At 34.6% G+C, this 20,669-nt stretch overlaps 1 protein-coding gene across 1 annotated transcript in view; it reads left to right on the forward strand.

Moving 5' to 3' along the window:
• EFCAB13 (EF-hand calcium binding domain 13) overlaps nucleotides 1-20,669 on the forward strand; it is a 75,819-nt gene that overhangs the window by 35,486 nt on the left and 19,664 nt on the right. The window contains 10 exon segments of the mRNA XM_049113766.1: nucleotides 370-862; nucleotides 3,103-3,192; nucleotides 3,195-3,236; nucleotides 4,583-4,665; nucleotides 11,004-11,122; nucleotides 11,401-11,444; nucleotides 15,285-15,359; nucleotides 17,842-17,939; nucleotides 17,941-17,989; nucleotides 20,385-20,431. Coding sequence (XP_048969723.1) covers nucleotides 370-862; nucleotides 3,103-3,192; nucleotides 3,195-3,236; nucleotides 4,583-4,665; nucleotides 11,004-11,122; nucleotides 11,401-11,444; nucleotides 15,285-15,359; nucleotides 17,842-17,939; nucleotides 17,941-17,989; nucleotides 20,385-20,431 — 1,140 coding nt within the window.

Genomic DNA, 20,669 nt, shown 5'->3' on the forward strand with positions numbered 1-20,669 from the left:
TGGTATGCTCATAACTAAGGGATTTGTAGCTGTATTGACATATCAGCCTATTATCTTTCAAAATTGGCAAAGAGTGGGGAATGAGAACTATGTGCTTTAGGAACCTATCGCTTTGATTTAGTGTAATTTTAGGATGGAAGAATTTAAATATATCAAACCAGAAGATTATATTTAACCTAGTCAATATATTATTGTTCATTTTTGGTTTTCATTTCTGTTTTTTTTTTACATGTTAACTTTGTTTTATTTATTTAAGCAATTGATAATTTCTTGAATAGTTTTCATGAGAACTTAGTTAATATTTTTAAAAAACTATTTCAAATTGTACAGGTAAATTAAACAATTAAATATGTTTCTCTTGCTTAGCAGTTACGGAATGGTCAAGCCCTGGACAAATCTACTTCTAACAGAAAGTTATCAAATATATCAGAATGCTATCTACAATATAGGAAGAAAAACATTTTATCTTCCAGACCATTTGAACCATCATTATTCCCAAAGTTAAGTAGAAAACACCTCCAATACCATAAAATTATAGAGGATAATGATTACCTTGAATTTAGAAGATCAAAAAATCCTTTGCAAATAAAAAAATTCCTAAGTGAGGTTGATAGCAGCAATATAGGATTCCAGGAACTATATTCAAAGGATGGCATAAGCTTTAAGAAAAGTTCAGAGAAGATTGAAATTCATGACTCAAAGTCTATACCACATAACTTGAAGAGTATTACAAGCCTCAAAAAGTCTCTGGATAAAAGTGATACATTTAGTATCCCCAAACTTCAGAAGCCAACTGTGAGAAGGCATTCCAGCCCCCTAAAACAGGTTTCATCAAAGGAAAAAACTGCAATGAATGCTCTGGGTTAGTATCATGTATGTAAGTCAAAATCTAGGTCCTTGAATTCTTGAATCATCAGAGAAACATACTGAATCAATCAGTTATTAGATAATTGTATGCATTTCAATTGTCAGTACTTTTGAGTAACCATGACTTCTGGTCTGTAGGCCAACGCATATAAACTGTGGTTTTGGTGATTGTGCCTTTCCAGATGCTCCCTTTTTCAGATGCCTAACTTTGACCAAGAAGCTGATTCAGTGATTAATTGGACTCACTCAAGTTCAAGAAAAGAGAGGACCTGTAGTCTTTTGGAAATGCTTATTTTACAGTTTATTTAACCAAGTATGTAAGAAGTCTATGTGAAATTTTTGCTCAGATTCCATAACTTAAATATATGCTATCCATATCCAGTATAATATAATAATACTTCAGATATTATTTCTTATGGATGTGGGAATATCAAGAGAAAATTAATATTATATATCTCAGCTCATCAGGGCTTTATGGTCTTCTTCAAAGATGAGCAATAGTTCCCAATCAATATGTGTTTTCTTCCTTCTGTGGTACCTCTATTACAGAAATAGTACGTATGGAACTTAAATTCTCCTTCCTTTAGTCCTTGACTGAAGTTAAGTTTATTTTCTTTAAAGAAACTAGTGACCTTTTTATTGCATTTCATATTACATGGATTGTTAAATTAGTGCTTAGCGAAATATTAGTGATTCTTATACAATAATGCATATTACAATAACTCATTTGAAAAAGTGTGTTCTATTAAGGAGGCACAATCAGATTTTCATTCTGATTCCTTTACTAATGCACTACTATTACTCTGTGCCTTATTCCTATTTCTGAGTTTTTTATATTCCAGGAAGAATTAGAACCCTCGTTAAAGGAATAATGGAAGAACAGGCATTTAGCCAGTGAGTAGAAGATTGTGGAATAAAATGGTTATCTATCTTCCTGGTGTCACTAAAATCAAATCACCTACCATTGCCATACTTAATGTTCCATATGTAGAGAAGTATGAAATAGTTTATCTGGTATAACTTCTCAAAATAAATTGATGGTAATTGAGCATCTATGAAATATGACTGTCACTTGATTTACATTTTTAAAACATTTTTAGCTTTTCATTTTAAAATAGCTTTAAAATCATAATAATTATACAAAGGTAAAGACATCCCTATATATTTTTCATCTAGTTTTCCCAGGTGTTAAGATCTGATATAATCACAGTAAATGTACAAAACCAATAAATTTATGGTGATATAATATTTACTATTCTGAAACCATATTCAATTTTTTTCATTTGGTCCATAAATGTCCTTTTTCTGGTTCAAGGTTTCATCCAGGATCATACATTACATTGAGTTGTCATGTGTCCTTAATCTCCTCCAATCTGGGATGATTTCATGACCATGACACTTTTGAAGAGTATTGACTAGTTATTTTGTATAATGTCCCTCATTTGTAGTTTTCCTTGTATTCTTCATGAATAAGTTCAGGTTATGCATTTTTGGCTGGAATACCACTGAAGTGATATTATGTCCATCTTAGTGTGTGATATTACAGGGATCATCATAGCCATGTGTATCTGCTAAAATTTTATGATTTGGGGACACCTGGGTGGCTCAGTGGTTGAATATCTGCCTTCGGTTCAGAGCGTGATCCTAGAGTTTCAGGATCGAGTCCCTTATTGGGCTCCTGCATGGAGCCAGCTTCTCCTCCCTCTGCCTATGTCTCTGCCTCTCTCTCTGTCTTTCATGAATAAATAGATAGAATCTTTAAATAAATAAAATCTTATGATTTTGAAGATTGTGAACTGAAAGCACGATAGACTAAAGTGATGAGAAGGGGAAGAACTCTCATTTTTTATTTAGAATTCTAGAATTTGAACACCTTGATATTTTGATGTCCTGAGCCCATTCATTATGTTCTAATCAGAACCAAGCAGTATTGGCTGGGCCACTTGAACAGGCTGTTCCTCCAAACAAATAGTTTATAAATGTTTATAGAATGTTGGCTAATTCAATTTAAATTTTAAAAAAACAACCTTCAAGATTGTTTTCTGTTTGAGAGCTATAAGGGAAGTATTTAGGTATAATGTAAGCTACAACAGAAATATGAAAAAAGTCCTATGAGATGATAATAAGTAGATAAAACTTTCTTTCTGATTACTACATAAAGATTTTGGATACTAATCATTGCTTAAGACACATAAATTCTGTTTCTGAGTAGTCCTCTACATTTTGTATATTTAGAAAACATCTACAAAGCTATCAATAAACTCCAACAAAATTACATTGCTGCAGAAGAACTTCAATCCATTTTGCCTTTGATAGGAATTACTTTATCAAAGAGTTCAAGAAGATTGTGACAGACACTACTCAAAATGGTGAGACTGATAATGCCAAACTTTTTGAGAAAATTAGATACTTTTATGGGATAGTATTAAATGATTGAGTAAGTTCTCTCAACTAGGATAAGAACAGAATGGGCTATATTAAAGAAGATTCTAAAAGAACAGGTATAAAGATAGAAAGTAGTAGTAGTAGTAGAAGAAGAAGGAGGTTGGAGGAAGAGGAGGAGAAGAAGAAAGGAGGAGAAGAAGGAGAAGAAAAAAGAAAGAAGAAGAGGAGGAGGAAGAGGAAGAGGAAAGTAGTTCCTGGAAAGTCTGATCTAATGTGTTGGTTTGGAGGAGCTAGGCCTTTTGTACCTCAGAATTGTTTATGTAAGACTCCATGATTATCCCTAGCTAAGGGAAGCCTGATCCAATTATAGGGAGGTTCAGGCAGTAAGACCACAATATTCAAGGGGTACAGGGATCTCTAAGCAATTAGCCTAAGGACCCAAGAAGAAAGAATTGGAGATTCCAAAATGGAAGAGTGCTACAGCTAGGAATTTAGGGCTAGGGATACTTAAACAAAAGGCAAGCAGTTAGTATCTAGATGTTAAATGGCATATCTCAGTTACCAGCCTAAATTTAAGGCAGAGTTTAAGTTTTTACACTTGATCTTAGCCAAAGGCTGAGAAGCGATTGAGAGTTTAAGTTTTTAGGAAAGGCTTTGTATTAGAGAGTTGTTTTATCATTTAGTAAGAATTGTCCACAGCAGAAGTTCAGTTGAGGAGAGGTCAGAGGCAACATTTTGGGAAGAGACAGACTTGGGAATATGTTAGAAATGAATTTTTAGAACCTGGGCAAAATGTCCTAGCTAAGGCAAATAGAAAAGATTTGACTTTTTAAAAATCTAAGGAATAGGTGCTGTTACAATTATTGAGCCCTTTCTGTCACTAATGGACTAGCATGATCACTGATGGAATGTTTGTATCTAAAAATAGGTAGTTATTTGGATCAGCTGGATACTAGGGGTAGAGAGGAGGGACACTTGGGTCTCTAAAGGATTGGTTAGTATTGTCAAGGGAGCTTGATGCACCTTGTGCATATTGACTGAATTTTCATGATGGTGTAAAATAGACTCAAATTTCTCATGGTCCGTCTATATGGGCACTTTTCTTTTTTTTTCTATATCAAGTACCTAACGCAGTCCATTGCACTTTATAATAGATATTTAAAAGTTGTTGAGTAATTGTTGAAATGAGCTGACCTAATTAAGAAAGACTCATCTAGGGAGACAAGATATGAAGTTTCAATAGGATGATGATGAAATAAAAGAGAAGTAATTCTTTCCTAGTTGTATTAAAATATGAATTTACCTTTTATGCCAAAACACAACTTTACAGAAAGTGGAATGGTGAAGTTAGATGACTTTATGAGTGCTCTCTCTGTGGAGCAAAGTCTTCCTAAATGTTATCAAAGAGTTCAAGTATCATATCAAAATTCAAATCATTTTATTTTTATTTATTTTTTTTTTTCTTATGATAGTCACAGAGAGAGAGAGAGAGAGAGGCAGAGACACAGGCAGAGGGAGAAGCAGGCTCCATGCACTGGGAGCCTGATGTGGGATTCGATCCTGGGTGTCCAGGATCGCGCCCTGGGCCAAAGGCAGGCGCCAAACCACTGCGCCACCCAGGGATCCCATTTTAAAATGATTTGGAGGAAAGAAGCAGTTAGGTTGAAAAGAAGTTCAACTGAACTAAGCTTGCTTTTCAGATAGATACTTAATAGTCCTGAAATCTTCAGGCAAGCCATTTGCCAGTTTTTTAAAAACTTACTCTATCAAGGTAATAATAGCTAACTTGTTTACCTCACAGAGTTGTTATGTGGATTTTAAACATTATAATGTACTACATAAATGTACAGTAATAGTAAGATTATGAGGAGATCAAATAGGTAATGATTCCATCATAGCAATTTATTGGGGATTTGATTTAATTTTTATAAGGAACATGTTTGAATGAAACACTGTTTTGATTTACCTTTGTTTTAGAGTGCTTCTAAAAACGATTCTATTGAGGTGTAATTATACACATATAATTCACGCGTGCAATTTTTATGAAATTTATAGTCATGCAACCATCACCACAATTAAGTCTTTAAAATTTTTTGCTTGCAATGATTTTATTTTTTTATACAAATAATTAAATATTTTTCAGCAAGATTAAAAGAAATGAAAGATAAGGCTTGTTGTTTTTATTTCCTTTTATTTATTCCTATGCTAAAAAGAAAGATAAGCTTTTTGTCTCTTCCCAAAAGATTTCTCAGATAAGGAAAAATTAATCCAAAGGAAGAGATTTTCTCTTATACCTGGATGAAGAGTCTCATTTTTTAAAAAAGATTTTATTTATTCATGAGAGACAGAGAGAGAGAGGCAGAGACATAGACAGAGGGAGAAGCAGGCTCTCTGTGGGGAGCCTGATGTGGGACTCATCCCAGGACCCCTGGATCATGACCTGAGTGGAAGGCAGATGCTCAACCACTGAACCACCCAGGTGTCCCAAGAGTCTCATATTTAAAGGTAAATTATCATTTGTCGGGGATCCCTGGGTGGCGCAGCGGTTTGGCGCCTGCTTTTGGCCCAGGGCGCGATCCTGGAGACGCGGGATCGAATCCCACATCGGGCTCCCGGTGCTTGGAGCCTGCTTCTGTCTCTGCCTCTCTCTCTCTCTCTCTCTCTCTCTCTGTGACTATCATAAATAAATAAATAAATAAATAAATAAATAAATAAATAAATAAATAAATAAATAAATATTTTAAAAAATTATCATTTGTCATTTCTGATGAATGCAAGTGCTTAAGTGTCTGGATTTCTTTCTTTTTTTTTTTTTTGATAGTCACAGAGAGAGACAGAGAGAGGCAGAGACACAGGCAGAGGGAGAAGCAGGCTCCATGCAGGGAGCCGGATGTGGGACTCGATCCCAGGTCTCCAGGATCGCGCCCTGGGCCAACGGCAGGCGCCAAACCATTGCGCCACCCAGGGATCCCCAGCGTCTGGATTTCTTAAAGGCACTATTATCAAATCAATTTCTTGAATGCTTCACCATACAATAATTTATTCACCAACTTAGTCATTGTTTCATTGCTGTTTTGTGAGTTAATATCTTGGTCACAGCTAATTTCCTCCAACCATTTCCCCATTATATCATTTTTAAAATTTATTTTTAATCGTGGTATTTAACACATAACATAAAAAATTGCCATCTTAACCATTTGTAAGTTACAGTTCAATAATGTTAAGTATATTCACATTGTTGTACAGCCAATCTCCAGAACTTCTTCATCTTGCAAAACTGAAACTATACCCATTAAACTACACCTACCCATCTTTGTCCCTCTATCTTCTGGCAGCCATCATTCTACTTTCTGTTTCTGTGAATTTTGCCCACTCCAGATATTTAAGTGGAATCACACAGTATTTGTCTTTTCATGAATGGCTTATTTCATTTATCATAATACCCTCAAGATTCATCTGTGTTGTAGCATATGTCAGAATTTCCTTCCCTTTTCATGCTAATATTCCATTGCATGCGTATACCATATTTTATTTGTTCATTCATTCATTAATATACACTTATGTTACTTCAACCTCTTGGCAGTTGTGATTAGTGCTACTGTGAATGTGGGTATGCAAATATCTCTTTGAGCTGCTGCCTTCAGTTCTTTGGAAATTGGACCAGAAGTGGACATAGTCCATTTTTTATAATATTTCCACCATTCCTAAAATTATCTCTTGGCCATTTGCAGTTAAATCTTTACCTACATCCCAGACAACTACTTACTGACTTTTTTTTAAAGATTTTATTTTTTTATTTGAGAGAGAGAGAGAGAGTATGGGTATGGGTGAACAGTAGGGGAGAGGCAAAGGGACAGGGAGAAGCAGACTCCCTGACTCAGGGTTCAAATCCAGAACCCTGAGATCATGACCTGAGCCAAAGGCAGATGCTTAACCAACTGAGCCATGTAGGTGCCTTACTTGTCTCCTTTCTATCTGTATAAATTTGCCTCTCTTTTTAATACATTTAATATAAACAAAATCATATAACATGTGGTCTTTTGTGCCTGATTTCCTTCACTTTTTTTTTTTGAGGCTAATTCATGTTGTATGTATCAGTGGTTCATTCCTTTTTATTACTAAGTAAATCCAAATTATATTTTATGGATATACTTTATTGATGGTTCACCAGTTCATGGACATTTCTTATTTGCCATTTGGGACTAGTATGAATATTGCTGAAATTAAACATACCAGAAATATGTTTGTATTTCTCTTGGATAGATTCCTAGGAGAATAATTGCTAGTATGTGTGGTAAATTCATGTTTTGCTTTTAATAAAATTGGCAAACTGTTTTCCAGAGTTTATGGTCAGCAATGTATGAAAATTCTAGTTTCTTCATATCCTTATCAACACTTGATATTATCTTTTTGTTTATAGCCATTATAATAAATACATAGTGGAATTTCACTATGGTTTTATTTTACATTGCCCTAATGACTAATAATGTCAAGTATATTTGTACATGCTTACTAGCCATTCATATATCTTTGGTGAAATATATATTCAACTCTTTTGCCCATTTTTAGAATTCCATTTTGATTTATTTGTAGTGTTTCAGAGTATATCTTAAAGTGTACACTTAAAAAGTGAAGCTTTTTAAGTTGTTGCTCCAGGTATTACATTATATAAGCATAATTTACCACGGTCTACTGATGCCATCATTTTACGAGTTCAAGTGAAATACAGAAGCCTTATTTCCTTTTACATTCCTCCCCCATTTGTGATATAACTGTCTTAAATATTTTCTCTACATATATTTAAAACCACATTGGGCAGTATTATAATTTTTGTTTCTACCATTTAACTTGATTAAAAAAATTCAAGAGAACAAAACACACTATATTTACCCATATTTTGGCTTACCATTTTTTTTCTTCCTTCCTAACATTCAAGAGTTCTTTCTTTTATCCTTTCCTTTCTGTTAGAACTTTAGCCATTCATAGGTTTACTGGCAGCAAATTATCTTAGTTTTCTTTCATCTGAGAACATCCTGATTTCCTTTTCATTCCTGAAGAATATTTTTTCTGAGTATGGGATCTTAGGTTGGTAGTACTTTCCTTTCAGTACTTGAAAAGTATTGTGCCACTTTATTATGGCTTCTATGGTTTCTGATATAAATCCTTTAATTCAAATTGATTTCTTTCCCTACAGTGTTTTTCCTTGGACCCTTTCAAGATTTTTTCTTTGTTTTTAGAAGTTTAACTTTAATTATGATGTGTCTTGATATGGATTTCTTTAGATTTTAGTCACGTGTTTAAGGTTTACTTTTTTTTTCTTTTGGATTTGTAGGTTAGTCTCTTGCTAAAAATCTAAAAATTTGGGAAATGTTTAAACATTATTTCTTTGAGCACCTCTTTAACCATGGTTTCTTTCTCTTCTTCTGGAACGCAAATGTTAGGTTTAGGTTCTTTTTTTTTTTTTTTAAGATTTTTAAACATTTATTTGACGGAGAGCAAACAGGAGCGGGGGGGTGGGGCGGGTAGATAGGGACAGAGGGAGAAGGACAAGCAGACTTCCCACAGAGTAGGGAGCCCCATGTGAGGGTCCCAGGACCCTCAGATCACAACCTGAGCCAAAGTCAGATGCTTAGCTAACTGAGCCACCCAGGTGCCCCATTAGATTGTTCTTATATGCCTACAGGTCCCTGAAACTGTTCATTTTATTATCAGTTTTCTCAGTGTTGTTCGCTGGGTGATTTCTATTGCTGTCTTTCAGTTCATTGATTCTTTCTCTTTTCCCTTCAGCTGGTGAGTCCAACCACTAAGCTTTTCATTTCAGTCATTGTATTTTTTAATTGTGAAATTTCCATTTGGACTTTCTGTGTTGGTGTCTGTGCAATAGACAAAGCACCTCCTGGTCTTCACATACTGTCCTTGTACACCAATCAGCCCAGCCAGATATTCTCTGGGCCTCTACCAACTTTTTCCTTCCCCAGAGGCCAGGAGTGGCAAGACGGATGCTGGTTCTTGAAAAGCTGATGTGCTAGATGGATGGATAAACTCTTTCCCTCTCCAGGGGGAAACTAAAAGCTAGGATTTTTGTCTACTCTGTGCTGAGCGGACAGGAGGATCACTTGCATCTACCAGCTCAACACACCACCTTTTTTTCTACCTAATCAGCTAGCTGTGCTAGACCCATCAGGGTTCCGAGATTGGCAAGATAGAAGCCAGTCTTCTGGGGAGGCCTTTTGGAAAAGTTGTATTGCTGGATGTATGAACCATTACTGGATGGATGAAGCTGGGAGCATTTTTGGATCATATGGTGCTGCGCTGGAGGCAGGCTCTCCAGCTTTTGCGGGAGGTTGTTCCAAATCTTCCTACCAGCTTCAGTGCCTCTGGTTTTGCCTTCTCCTGGGGTCTAAGAGCCTTTTAGTTAAGTTTCTGATTTCTCACAAAGGGAATTTATTTTTTTTATTAAAAAATATTTACATTCAGTTTGCCAACATATAGTATAACCCCCGTATTCATCCCATCAAGTGCCCTCTTTAGTGACAAAGGGAATTTATTTTTTATTTTCTACTAAATCAGTGTATTTGAGGGAAGAAGGGTCCGAGGCTTCTTGTTCAACGATCTTGCTGATGTCACTCGTCATCTGTTTACTTTTAAGTGAGAATTTCTTTCACCTAAAAATTCATTTCACAAGATAGGAACATGTATCTTGTTGTATGTATTTATATATAAGAATCATCTTTTAAATAATCATCTAATTCAGACATCATTTTGATTGTTATTTCTTTGTTTAGCAATCCATAATGATTTTCAGTGACTCCTAATGTTAACTCCTGATAATGGCTTTAATGCCTTCCACTGCCCAGCTTCCTCATTTTACCTATCCTAATCACCTATTAGAAAACGTCTACTTAAGTTTAATTTGTTCCAAAGTTTATCACACATGCACACATATCTATCAACCTCCTTAATAATTCTATATATTTGCAAGTTATTTTAAGAAAGCTTTGACTGCAGTAAAAAATTATCTGTTTAAATTCAATGGATGGAATACTGCCCAGATTTGTGAAACACATAGTCCAAGATATTAAAAAGACATGTAGGATAGTTATTTCCAAGTAATTATATATACAGAAGATAAACTAGGATAAATTTACCAAAGACTGAGCCATGTATTGCTACAAAACCTTTCCCCCTTATGTCATATGAGATTGAAGATTTTCTACTCCTGTCTCTGCTACTGAGAAACAGATTACTAGGAAATTTTAAGTTATTAGAGAATTAAATGGGGGAAATTGTATAATATTTTTATTCCTATGCATTTAAATTGTAATTAAATTGGCACTTCCTTAGATACAGAGACTGTAGTAAAGGAGAATATATTTTTGGCTCTGATTTTTTACCTTATTAGTTTTTAGTATTATTAAAGATCCTGGTAATTCTTTTTTTGCATAACATTCCTGAAGCTCTTTTATATGTTTGTTAACTTAGTGTTAGAACTAAAATTCATCTTACTATTGGTGTTTTCTTTTTTGACTGATATTTATTTTTTTAAAGATTTTATTTATTCATGAGAGACAGAGAGAGAGAGGTAGAGACCCAGGCAGAGGAATTATTAAATATATTATCCCTCCCTCCATACAGGGAGCCCGATTCGGGACTCGATCCCAGGACTCCAGAATCACGCCCTGGGCCAAAGGCAAGCGCTAAACTGCTGAGCCACCCGGGATCCCTCTTGACTGATATTTAATACTTGTTAGCATACTGCTTTATTTTTAGTGTTCACTGATGTCATTAAAGCCGTTGATGAAAGTAAAGATGAAAATATGAATTATGAGGATCTGAATACTTGTCTTCAGCATTTTGGAGTTTACCTTTCTTTTTTTTAATAATTTATTTTTTATTGGTGTTCAATTTGCCAACATACAGAATAACACCCAGTGCTCATCCCGTCAAGTGTCCCCCTCAGTGCCCGTCACCCATTCACCCCCACCCCCCGCCCTCCTCCCCTTCCACCACCCCTAGTTCGTTTCCCAGCGTTAGGAGTCTTCATGTTCTGTCTCCCTTTCTGATATTTCCTAACCATTTCTTCTCCCTTCCCTTCTGTTCCCTTTCACTATTATTTATATTCCCTAAATGAATGACCTTTCTAAGAAAGAAGAAAGAATTTAAGAAGATTTTAGAATTGACTGAAGCTAATGGTAAGTGATACGTTTTCAGGAAAACTGAGTTGACACATATGAAAGAGGATCACTTTGCTATTTTTTCTCCTCAAGATAATAACTTCATTATTTTTATTAGAAAAAAGTCCATTAAAATTAAATCAATATGGAAAAATACTCAAAGTACAACAAAATCCACAAAATCCCATTAACCAGAAATAACCAGTATTAACTGCCTTTTCAGACATTTTTTTTCCTATAGGCAAAAATGCAAACAAAAAGAAAGTTCTGTGATTTTGCTTTCTGACAAGATAGAAGTCAGGACAAAAGCATTACATGAGACAAAGTACTGTTTATTATTTCAAAGCCCACAATTCATAATGAAGGTACTAGTTTTGAGTATCTACACTCTTGTAACTTAGCAACAACTTTTCTAAAGGGAATGGGTGGTAGTGATGTAGACAAGTGGGTGGGATTATAGGTAATCTAAGATAGGCCATGAATTGATAATATTTGCAGCTACAAGGAGAGTACATGAGCTTTTATTACAAAAGCTTTTTGTGTATACCTTTTATTTTGTGTATATTTAGTTTTCCATAATAAGTAAAAAAAAAAAAAAAGGAAAAAAGAAATAGAAACAAATATAAGACATGTAAGACCTATGTAGAGGAAATGATAAGACTTTGTTAAGACAGTATAGAATACCTACATGGGAATATATCCCATATTCATGAATTCAGAGCCCAAGACTGTCAATTCTCCTAATTAATTTATCCAAAGCAATTCTATTAAAACCTTAACTTTTTTGATGAGTTAATTCTAATATTTGTATGTATGAACAAAGGCCAAGAATAGTTAAAACACTCTTGAGGAAGAAAAACATGTGGTATTGGAGGGAACTTGCTCTCCTGGATGTGAAGACTCATTATAAAACTATAGTAAATAAAACAGTGTAAGAATGGCACAGGTTATAGAGAAATTGACTGATAGGACAGGATCAGAAACTTCCAAATATATCCACACACAAAAATGGAAACATATGTAATGAGATGGCAGATCACAGAGGGGAGAAAACACCATTTGATAAATGGTGCTGCAATAATTAATTACTCAAACGCAAAAAATGGAATCAGATCCCTATCTATTAAAAAAAAGATCCCTATCTATTTATCATATTCAGTAATAATTTCTAGATGTGAACAGTAAAAGTTTTAGAAGAAAAGAGATGAAAAATTTTCTAAGGAAGGATTATTATTTTTATGTGTTATTTAAATTCAATTAGTCAACATATAGAACATCATTAGTTTCAGATGTTGAGTTCAGTGATTCATCAGTTGTGTATAACTCCCATTGCTCATCACATCACATGCCCTCCTTAATGCCCATCACCCAGTTACCCCTGCCCACTACCTCCCCTCCAGCAACCCTCAGTTTCTTTCTCATAGTTAAGAGTCTCTCATGGTTTGTCTCCTTCTGATTTCTTCCCATTCTGTTTTTCCCTCCCTGTCCCTAGGATCCTCTGCACTGTTTCTTATATTCCTCATATGAGTGAAACCATATAATTGTCTTCCTCTGATTGACTTATTTTGCTCAGTATAATACTCTCCAGTTCCATCCATGTCAATGTAAATGGTAAGATTTCATCTTTTCTGATGGCTGAGTAATATTCCATTTGTGTGTGTGTATGTATGTGTGTATCTATACACACCATATCTTTATCCATTCATCCATCAATAGACAGCTCTTTCCATAGTTTGGCTGTTATCAACATTGCTGCTATAAACATTGGGGTGTACATCCCCCTTTGGATCACTACATTTGTATCCTTGGGGTTAATACCTAGTAGTGTAATTGCTGAGTCATATAGGGTAACTCTACTTTTAGCTTCTTGAAGAGGAACCTCCATACTGTTTTCCAGAGTGGCTGTACCAGCTTGCATTCCCACTCACAATGTAAGAGGGTTTTCCTTTCTTCACACCCTTGCCAACAACATTTGTTGTTTCCTGACTTGTTAATTTTAGAGGAAGGTTTATTTTTAAGATACGAAATCAACCAGAAAAGAAAAGTTGATAAATTTGACTACAATTAAAAACTTTTCTTTATTAAAAGATAATACAAACAGAATGAAAATACAAGTCACAAATGGAGTGAAGATTATTTGGAACACTCATAATAGCAAAATATCATTGTGGAGAATATATAGGGAACCCCTAAAGTTAACAACCCAATACAAAAATGGCTAAATTACAAGAACAGCCATTGCTAGATGAAGGAACATAAGTTACTAATAATCATATGAAAAGACTCTCAACATCATTAATAATCAGGGAAAAGCAAAATTTAGGTCACAATGAAATATCTTTTTATACCCAGTAGATTGGCTAAAGTTAAATCTATTAATTTAATTGTTGGTAAATACAGCAAAAATGGTAAAGGAACTTTGAAAAACATTATGTAGTATTTTGTAAGGTTTTCATACATTGTGACTTAGAAAATTCATGTTTAGCTATAGATCTCAGAAAATCTCTTGCACACAGGTACAAGAGACATGTTTAAAAATGTTCATGGCAGCACTGAACTTAATAGCTAAAAAAAAAAAAAAAAAAAAAACCAACATAATTGGTGATAGAATGTATAAAGAGGTTGTGATATATACCTTTGGTGCATAACGAAATACTAATAGTGTATATGTTAATGAAAGCAAACTATAGTAATATACTATAGATCATTCTTAGAAATATAATATTGAATGAAAAAAGCAAGTCTCAGATTGTTATAAAGGAATATTTTGTTTATCCTGTTTAAAATGACATGTAGAAAAGCAAGAGATTTTAAAAGTTTAACCATGTTTCTCTGTAGAGAAACAGGAGAATGGAATGTTTTAGAAAAGCACAGAAGCAGATACAGTGGTATTAATAATGTTCTTGGATGGTGGGTTCAGTGGTGAGCTGAAATGTATGTGTATCAAATAGATATTATCAAAAATTAGGGAATCTATTGCTTTAGAAAGTTGTATGTTCCTGTTAGTGAATATAAATCTTCATTAACTCTAACATTCCCCCAGAATTTTTTAAAATCTCATTTTTTAAAGTCTCCAAATATTTGGTTAAGAGTACAAAATGAAAAAAAAAAGAATACAAAATGATTTGGTAGTCCTTAAAGTAAACTTTTCAAAGATATTTAATCTTGGGAATAGGACAATAGGCTTTTATAGATTAGAATTAGAATTTTTTTGTGTGTGTGGGATAAGCAAAGGAGTAGAGTTCTCAAAACCTTGTTATATTTATATAAAACCTTTATATGTGGCCCTGGAAAATTCTTAAAAATTTTTTATCCATCCTAATATTGGGATATTATATATAATTAAGGAAAGACATTTTCTAAGTAAAAATGACTATTAAAGTGTTTAATAGTTTCAGTAGTATACTGGAATAGAGATAGCAATATGAATGGTAGCCTGATGTAAAAGAAATCAGAAGTCAAGATAGCTCACTTCTAATCTCTGATCTCATATTTCCTTTTATGACCTTGGAAAAAAAATCATGATGTCATGTATAAGTATTTTTTTAAATATGGAAAATAACATGCTAATTTTTGACCTACATACCTTAGTGAGTTGTTGCAAGGCCAAGATAAAGTAATGTAAGTTAAAATTAGAAATGTACACTTGTGACTAGAAGTATTTTGATTAATTTTCCTGGCAATTTTCAGTGTTTTTTTTTCTCCCTGTAAGGTGAATTGCTTTTTCCTCATATACTTGTATATTTTTAGTGGTATTAGTTAATCTCCCTAAATAGAGAATTTATTTTACATAATTCAGTATTTGTCTTAATAATTTAATACTTGAAGATACTGAAGAAAATGTTCTTTTCCCTTTAGAAACAAAAAAAGTGAATTTTAAAGAATTCATTGATACAGTGATGACCAATACGGAATGCTTCTCTGAAAAACTATGTAAGAACATTATATTTTGTGCATTTTTTTAAATTTTTTTTTTATTATTATTTATTTATGATAGGCACACAGAGAGAGAGAGAGGCAGAGACACAGGCAGAGGGAGAAGCAGGCTCCATGCACCGGGAGCCCGACGTGGGATTCGATCCTGGATCTCCAGGATCGCGCCCTGGGCCAAAGGCAGGCGCTAAACCGCTGCGCCACCCAGGGATCCCATATTTTGTGCATTTAATATATCAAATAGTATGACAGATTTTAGAAGACTATAATATACCAAAAGAGGTAGTCACTCTACAGGTCATCAGGCAAATAAATGCCTGGCTTACTGCTAATATGGTTGGCCTTAATTTTCTCCATTAATGATCCCTATATCTATAACACCTTCCACGTGCAAATGAATTGAAAACTATCATAATCTTACTGTTTATCCTCATGCTAGAGAGAGTTAGAACCATGTATATAAAATGCATTTTGGGACGATTTAAAATGTCTTCCCAATTTGGGGAAGTGATGCCATCTAGTGACTATAGCTGAGTGCTAATATGCAGATTTTCTACTTTCAGCTGTTTGTAATCTTCCAATTCAGTAACTTTATTGAGCCATTGTTACGTACCAGCTTAATGCTAAGCTGTGAGTGTGTTATGTTAAGCTGTGAGTGTGTTAAGCTGAGAAAGACACTCTTGCCACTCATTAACTCACCTGTAAAGAAATATAAGATCACATATGTATTTTTTAAATGGAATAAAGTTAATACTTTAAAAATTGGGGTTAGTGGCACCTGGGTGTGTGGCACGCTCTCACCTGGGGTGCACTTCCTCTATTAGTGATGTCGGGAACCTGGGGGCTCTACTCTGCCCCTCCTGAGTTCCCAGCAAGCGCCTTTCCATCCGTGAAGATTGTTAAAGTTCCTGCTTCTCCCGGACTGGGCTTTCCTGTCCTGGAGGCTCTCCCCACCCGGCCTTAGCCCGGCTCCTCACGGGGGAGGTGGCGGGGGGTGGGGGCGGCCGGAGGGCCCTCCCCCACTGGATGCTTATTTATTTTTTTTATTTATTTCCGTCTTCCTACCTTGATAGAAGTGCGAATTCTTCTCACTGTAGCATTCCAGCTGTTCTCTCTTTAAATCTCAGGCCGAATTCGTAGGTTTTCAGAATGATTTGAAAGTTATCTAGGTAAGTTGGTGGGGACAGGTGACTTGGGGATCCTACTCTTCCGCCATCTTACCCCCTCCCTCTTCTCTCAGTTTTTAATACCGCTATCCACCCAATTGCTCAGTTCTCAAACGTAGGAGTTCTTGATGGCTCCAGCCTCTCATTTAATTCATCACTAAATACTCTGAGACTTGGGGCATCTGGCTAGATCAGTTGGTATAGCATGTGATTCGATCTCTGGGTTATAGGTTTGAGCCCCACCTTGGATGTGGAGATTACTTAAAAATGAAATCTTAAAAAAGTTAATATATTCTCAGGTTCATTCTCAAAACACATCCTTTATTTGTCCACTTCTCATTAGCTTCATCACTATTACCCTTGTTGAAGCTACTGTCCTCTTTTTCTCTGAACTGCTACAGTAACTTCCTAGATGCCTGATCTTCCAGAGAATCCATTCTCAATACAGCAGCAGAGTGATCTTTTACACATTTATAATGAGATAATTTCACCCCACACACACATTAAACTTCCATTAAAGTCTGCTGGAATTAAAAAAAAAAAAAAAAAACACAAAAACTTCATCCCATGGTCTGCAGTGATAGATTGAAAAGAAAATAAGATCCAGGGAAGAATTTTGGGGGAAGATGTAGAACAAAAGCTATTTTTTTAAACCTTTATTTATTTTTTTTAAGACTTTGTTTATTCATGACACACACACACACACACACACACACACAGAGGCAGAGACACAGGCAGAGGGAGAAGCAGGCTCCATGCGGGGAGCCCAACGTGGGATTGATCCTGGGTCTCCAGGATCAGGCCCTGGGTTGAAGGTGGCACTAAATCGCTGAGCCACCCAGGCTGCCCTAACAAAAGCTATTTAATTCATGGTTTTATCAATTGGGTTTATTTATGAATTCAGACATGTTTAAATTATAAGGCAATGCAAATTACTCTTTATATGGTTATTCAGGGGTGGGATCACTATAAATTCTTAGAATATCTCAGAATCCTCAGACACACTAATTTTGATATTAAATATTTTATTGTGTTTTGATACATGAAAATTGGCAAGGATGCCTGGGTGGCTCAGTCAGTAGAGCATGGGACTCCTGATCTTGGGATTGTCGGTTTGAGCCCCACATTAGGCATAGGAATTATATAAAAATAAAAGCTTAAAAAAAAAGAAAGAAAATTGGCAATCATTTATGCTGTATTTTTTATTATTCTTAACCATAAAAACCTTGATTCCTGACTAGTCGAGATAATAAGCCTACTGTATTAACTTCTTGGACAAGCATGTTGTTAAAACTTGTGTGTTATCTACCCTTTAGTGTTGCCTGCTATCATTGAAAACCTCCACAAGCTCAGCAAAGAGAAGATGAATGCATCTCACCTGTGGAACACTCTGTCTAGGATGAATAGTAACTTGAAAAAAAAAAAAAGAATTCATAGATGCACTGAAATTAGCAATAATTGATGGTAAGTATTCCAAATACTAAAATTAAAAGATATACAAGAATATGTTCTGTCTTCTATCAATCTTTATTTTTCCTTGTATCTTCTATTTGGTGATATGCCAATATACACATTTAGGAAAAATAAAGCTCAAATTGTCCTATAGAAAAAATGTTAATATCTAATTTATTATTACTCTAAATTAATCAAATATGCATTCACTACTTTCAAGTTGTGTAACATGTTACTGGAAAATGAGCACAGTGAACACAGAAGGGATTGTTAGGAAATGTTAAGTGATCTATTACAGTTTTTTTATTAACACTACTTAATTAGGATATCCATATGGTTTTGTTGAAATAAGCTTTTACTTAATTTGCAAGAAAAACACATCTGATGGTGGCTACCACTTCTACTTAGTTAGCAAGTAAAAAAGGAATCAAAACAAAAAATAAGTTCACAAAAGTACTGCAAAACAAAGATCATAGACTAGAATTTTTAAAATAAGATTATCATTTACTGCTAATGTTCTGCAGGCAGGAGAAAGGGTAGTATACAAGCACAGGTGAACATTTCTACTCCCTCATGAAGTTACAAATGTATTACTGTAACTCTTGTATGTATAATGTTTATGCCAAACTAGGCTAGTAACACAAGCATGTGTCTGGGGTCTTAGTCAAAGAACTGTCTTTCCCTCTGAGGATTACTTACCCCTTTTTCTCCATTAAGCTGCTGCTTAAGTGCTGCTGGTAATTTTGGACTTTAGATGTGTTGATTGTTTTGTTTATTGAGATATTTGAGATGAAGAGCGATGGTCAAAATAGAGGAGTACTTACTACTCGATAATAGAGATAGATTTAACCCCCCCTTTATTGCAAAACTTCAGTTTCTTTTGATAGAGTGAGTGGAACTTGAAGGCAATACGTAGCCAGAAAAAGTATTAGATAACATTTATTTTAATCAGACCAATAAGGTATTATTTTATGAATTATTAAAGTAACTTGGCTATATGTAAAATTACTTATTTTGATAATAAAAACCCCATATACTGTATCCTATTCATTATTATATACTTATAAAGGAAAAACACAGTGTATAAAATGTAGATTTTTCTACCATTTAAATCCAAATATACGCATGATTTTGAAAACTTTGTAAACCCCATCTGTCATATCATTTCTTCTTTTAACATTGGACCTTCAGTACAAAGTGATTTAATTCTTATTTTAATGCAGTGGTTTGCAAAGTTTTGAACCTTGTTATTTTTGGTTTTGTATTTAAGTTGGCGCTGTTAAAGCAGTAGAATCCTTTTCTTCTAAATGAAATCTTACAGAGTACCTCAATATATAAATCATAAAGGTTGAGTTTCACTGACTAATCTATAAAAGTTGAGTAAGTGAACTGCTTACATGGTTCAGCAGAGACTTAGAAACAAAGAAAAACTTAAAAATGACTGACCTAGGATATTCTTTTTTGATCATGGTGTGTTAAAAAGGGGAAAAAAAGCTGATTTAGATTCCCTCTACTTAGTGAGATTGAAAAATTATTTATTGGTTATTGATGGTATGACATATCGACTCATTAATATTTTAAAGTATATTTAAACTTTTTTAAAAGTATTTTTATGATGGTTACAAAAAGGCATTGAAAACTAGAAATGGTATTTATCATTGGGCAAATTTAGAAATGCTTCCCAAATACCTCACTTTATTTATAGCGCCCTGTTCTATCCTATGATCATAAACTACAGTGATTCTAAATCCTTGGTCTGAGGTTCCCTGTCTCTGACTGGGAAAACAAAGTTAACTTCTGTCTTCTGTGTTTGTCACTTTGACTTTGTAATCTAGTATCTGCATGTTCTTGTGTAAGAAATGGGTATAAACATGTGTTAGAAATTATAGGGCCATCTGGCATTGGAAAAATCTTAAAGTTAATCTGGTACAGTATTTTTATCTTCAAATATTTAAAAGGTTAAACTAAAACTGAAGTTTGTTAGTGTTATCTCTAGGAATATGGATTATGGATTGCACAGTCTCTTGATTGATGGAGATTGAAAACTCAGCCTTTCTCCTGTAATCTGAAGGTTTATTCTTTCTATAAAATTAATCTTTTGGCTAGTCAACAATATGAAAAGGAAATATGATTCTTATGAGTACATCAAATGACTTACATTTTTATAGATTGCTTCATTGGATCCTGACTTTTGCTTAGTGAGACTGATCTATTAAAAATATTTTTCTTGGGGCAGCCCCGGTGGTGCAGCGGTTTAGCGCCGCCTGCAGCCCAGGGTGTGATCCTGGATACCCTGGATCGAGTCCCACGTCGGGCACTCTGCATGGAGCCTGCTTCTCCCTCTGCCTGTGTCTCTGCCTCTCTCTCTTTCTCTGTTCTCTTTAAAAGGAAAATATTTTTCTTGCAGAGAATGATGAAATACAAGTAGAAGAATTTGGAAAAGTAGTAAAGGACGTGTGATGCCTCCAGGTTAAAAGGTAAATACTAGATTACTTGTGACTGTTAAATTTACTTTTATTGAATGGGTGTCTTTTGTTTTTTAGTGTTTCTAGTTCTGCTAATTTCTGGTTAAAGTGTTGACATTGATCTGTTTTAATTTTTTTTTAAGATTTTATTTATTTATTTATGAGAGACACAGAGAGAGAGAGGCAGAGATGCAGGCAGAGGGAGAAGCAGGCTCCATGTAGGGAGC

The sequence above is a fragment of the Canis lupus genome, chromosome 9, assembly GCF_003254725.2.
Source record: "Canis lupus dingo isolate Sandy chromosome 9, ASM325472v2, whole genome shotgun sequence".
In the NCBI taxonomy this organism is placed as follows: Eukaryota; Metazoa; Chordata; class Mammalia; order Carnivora; family Canidae; genus Canis; species Canis lupus.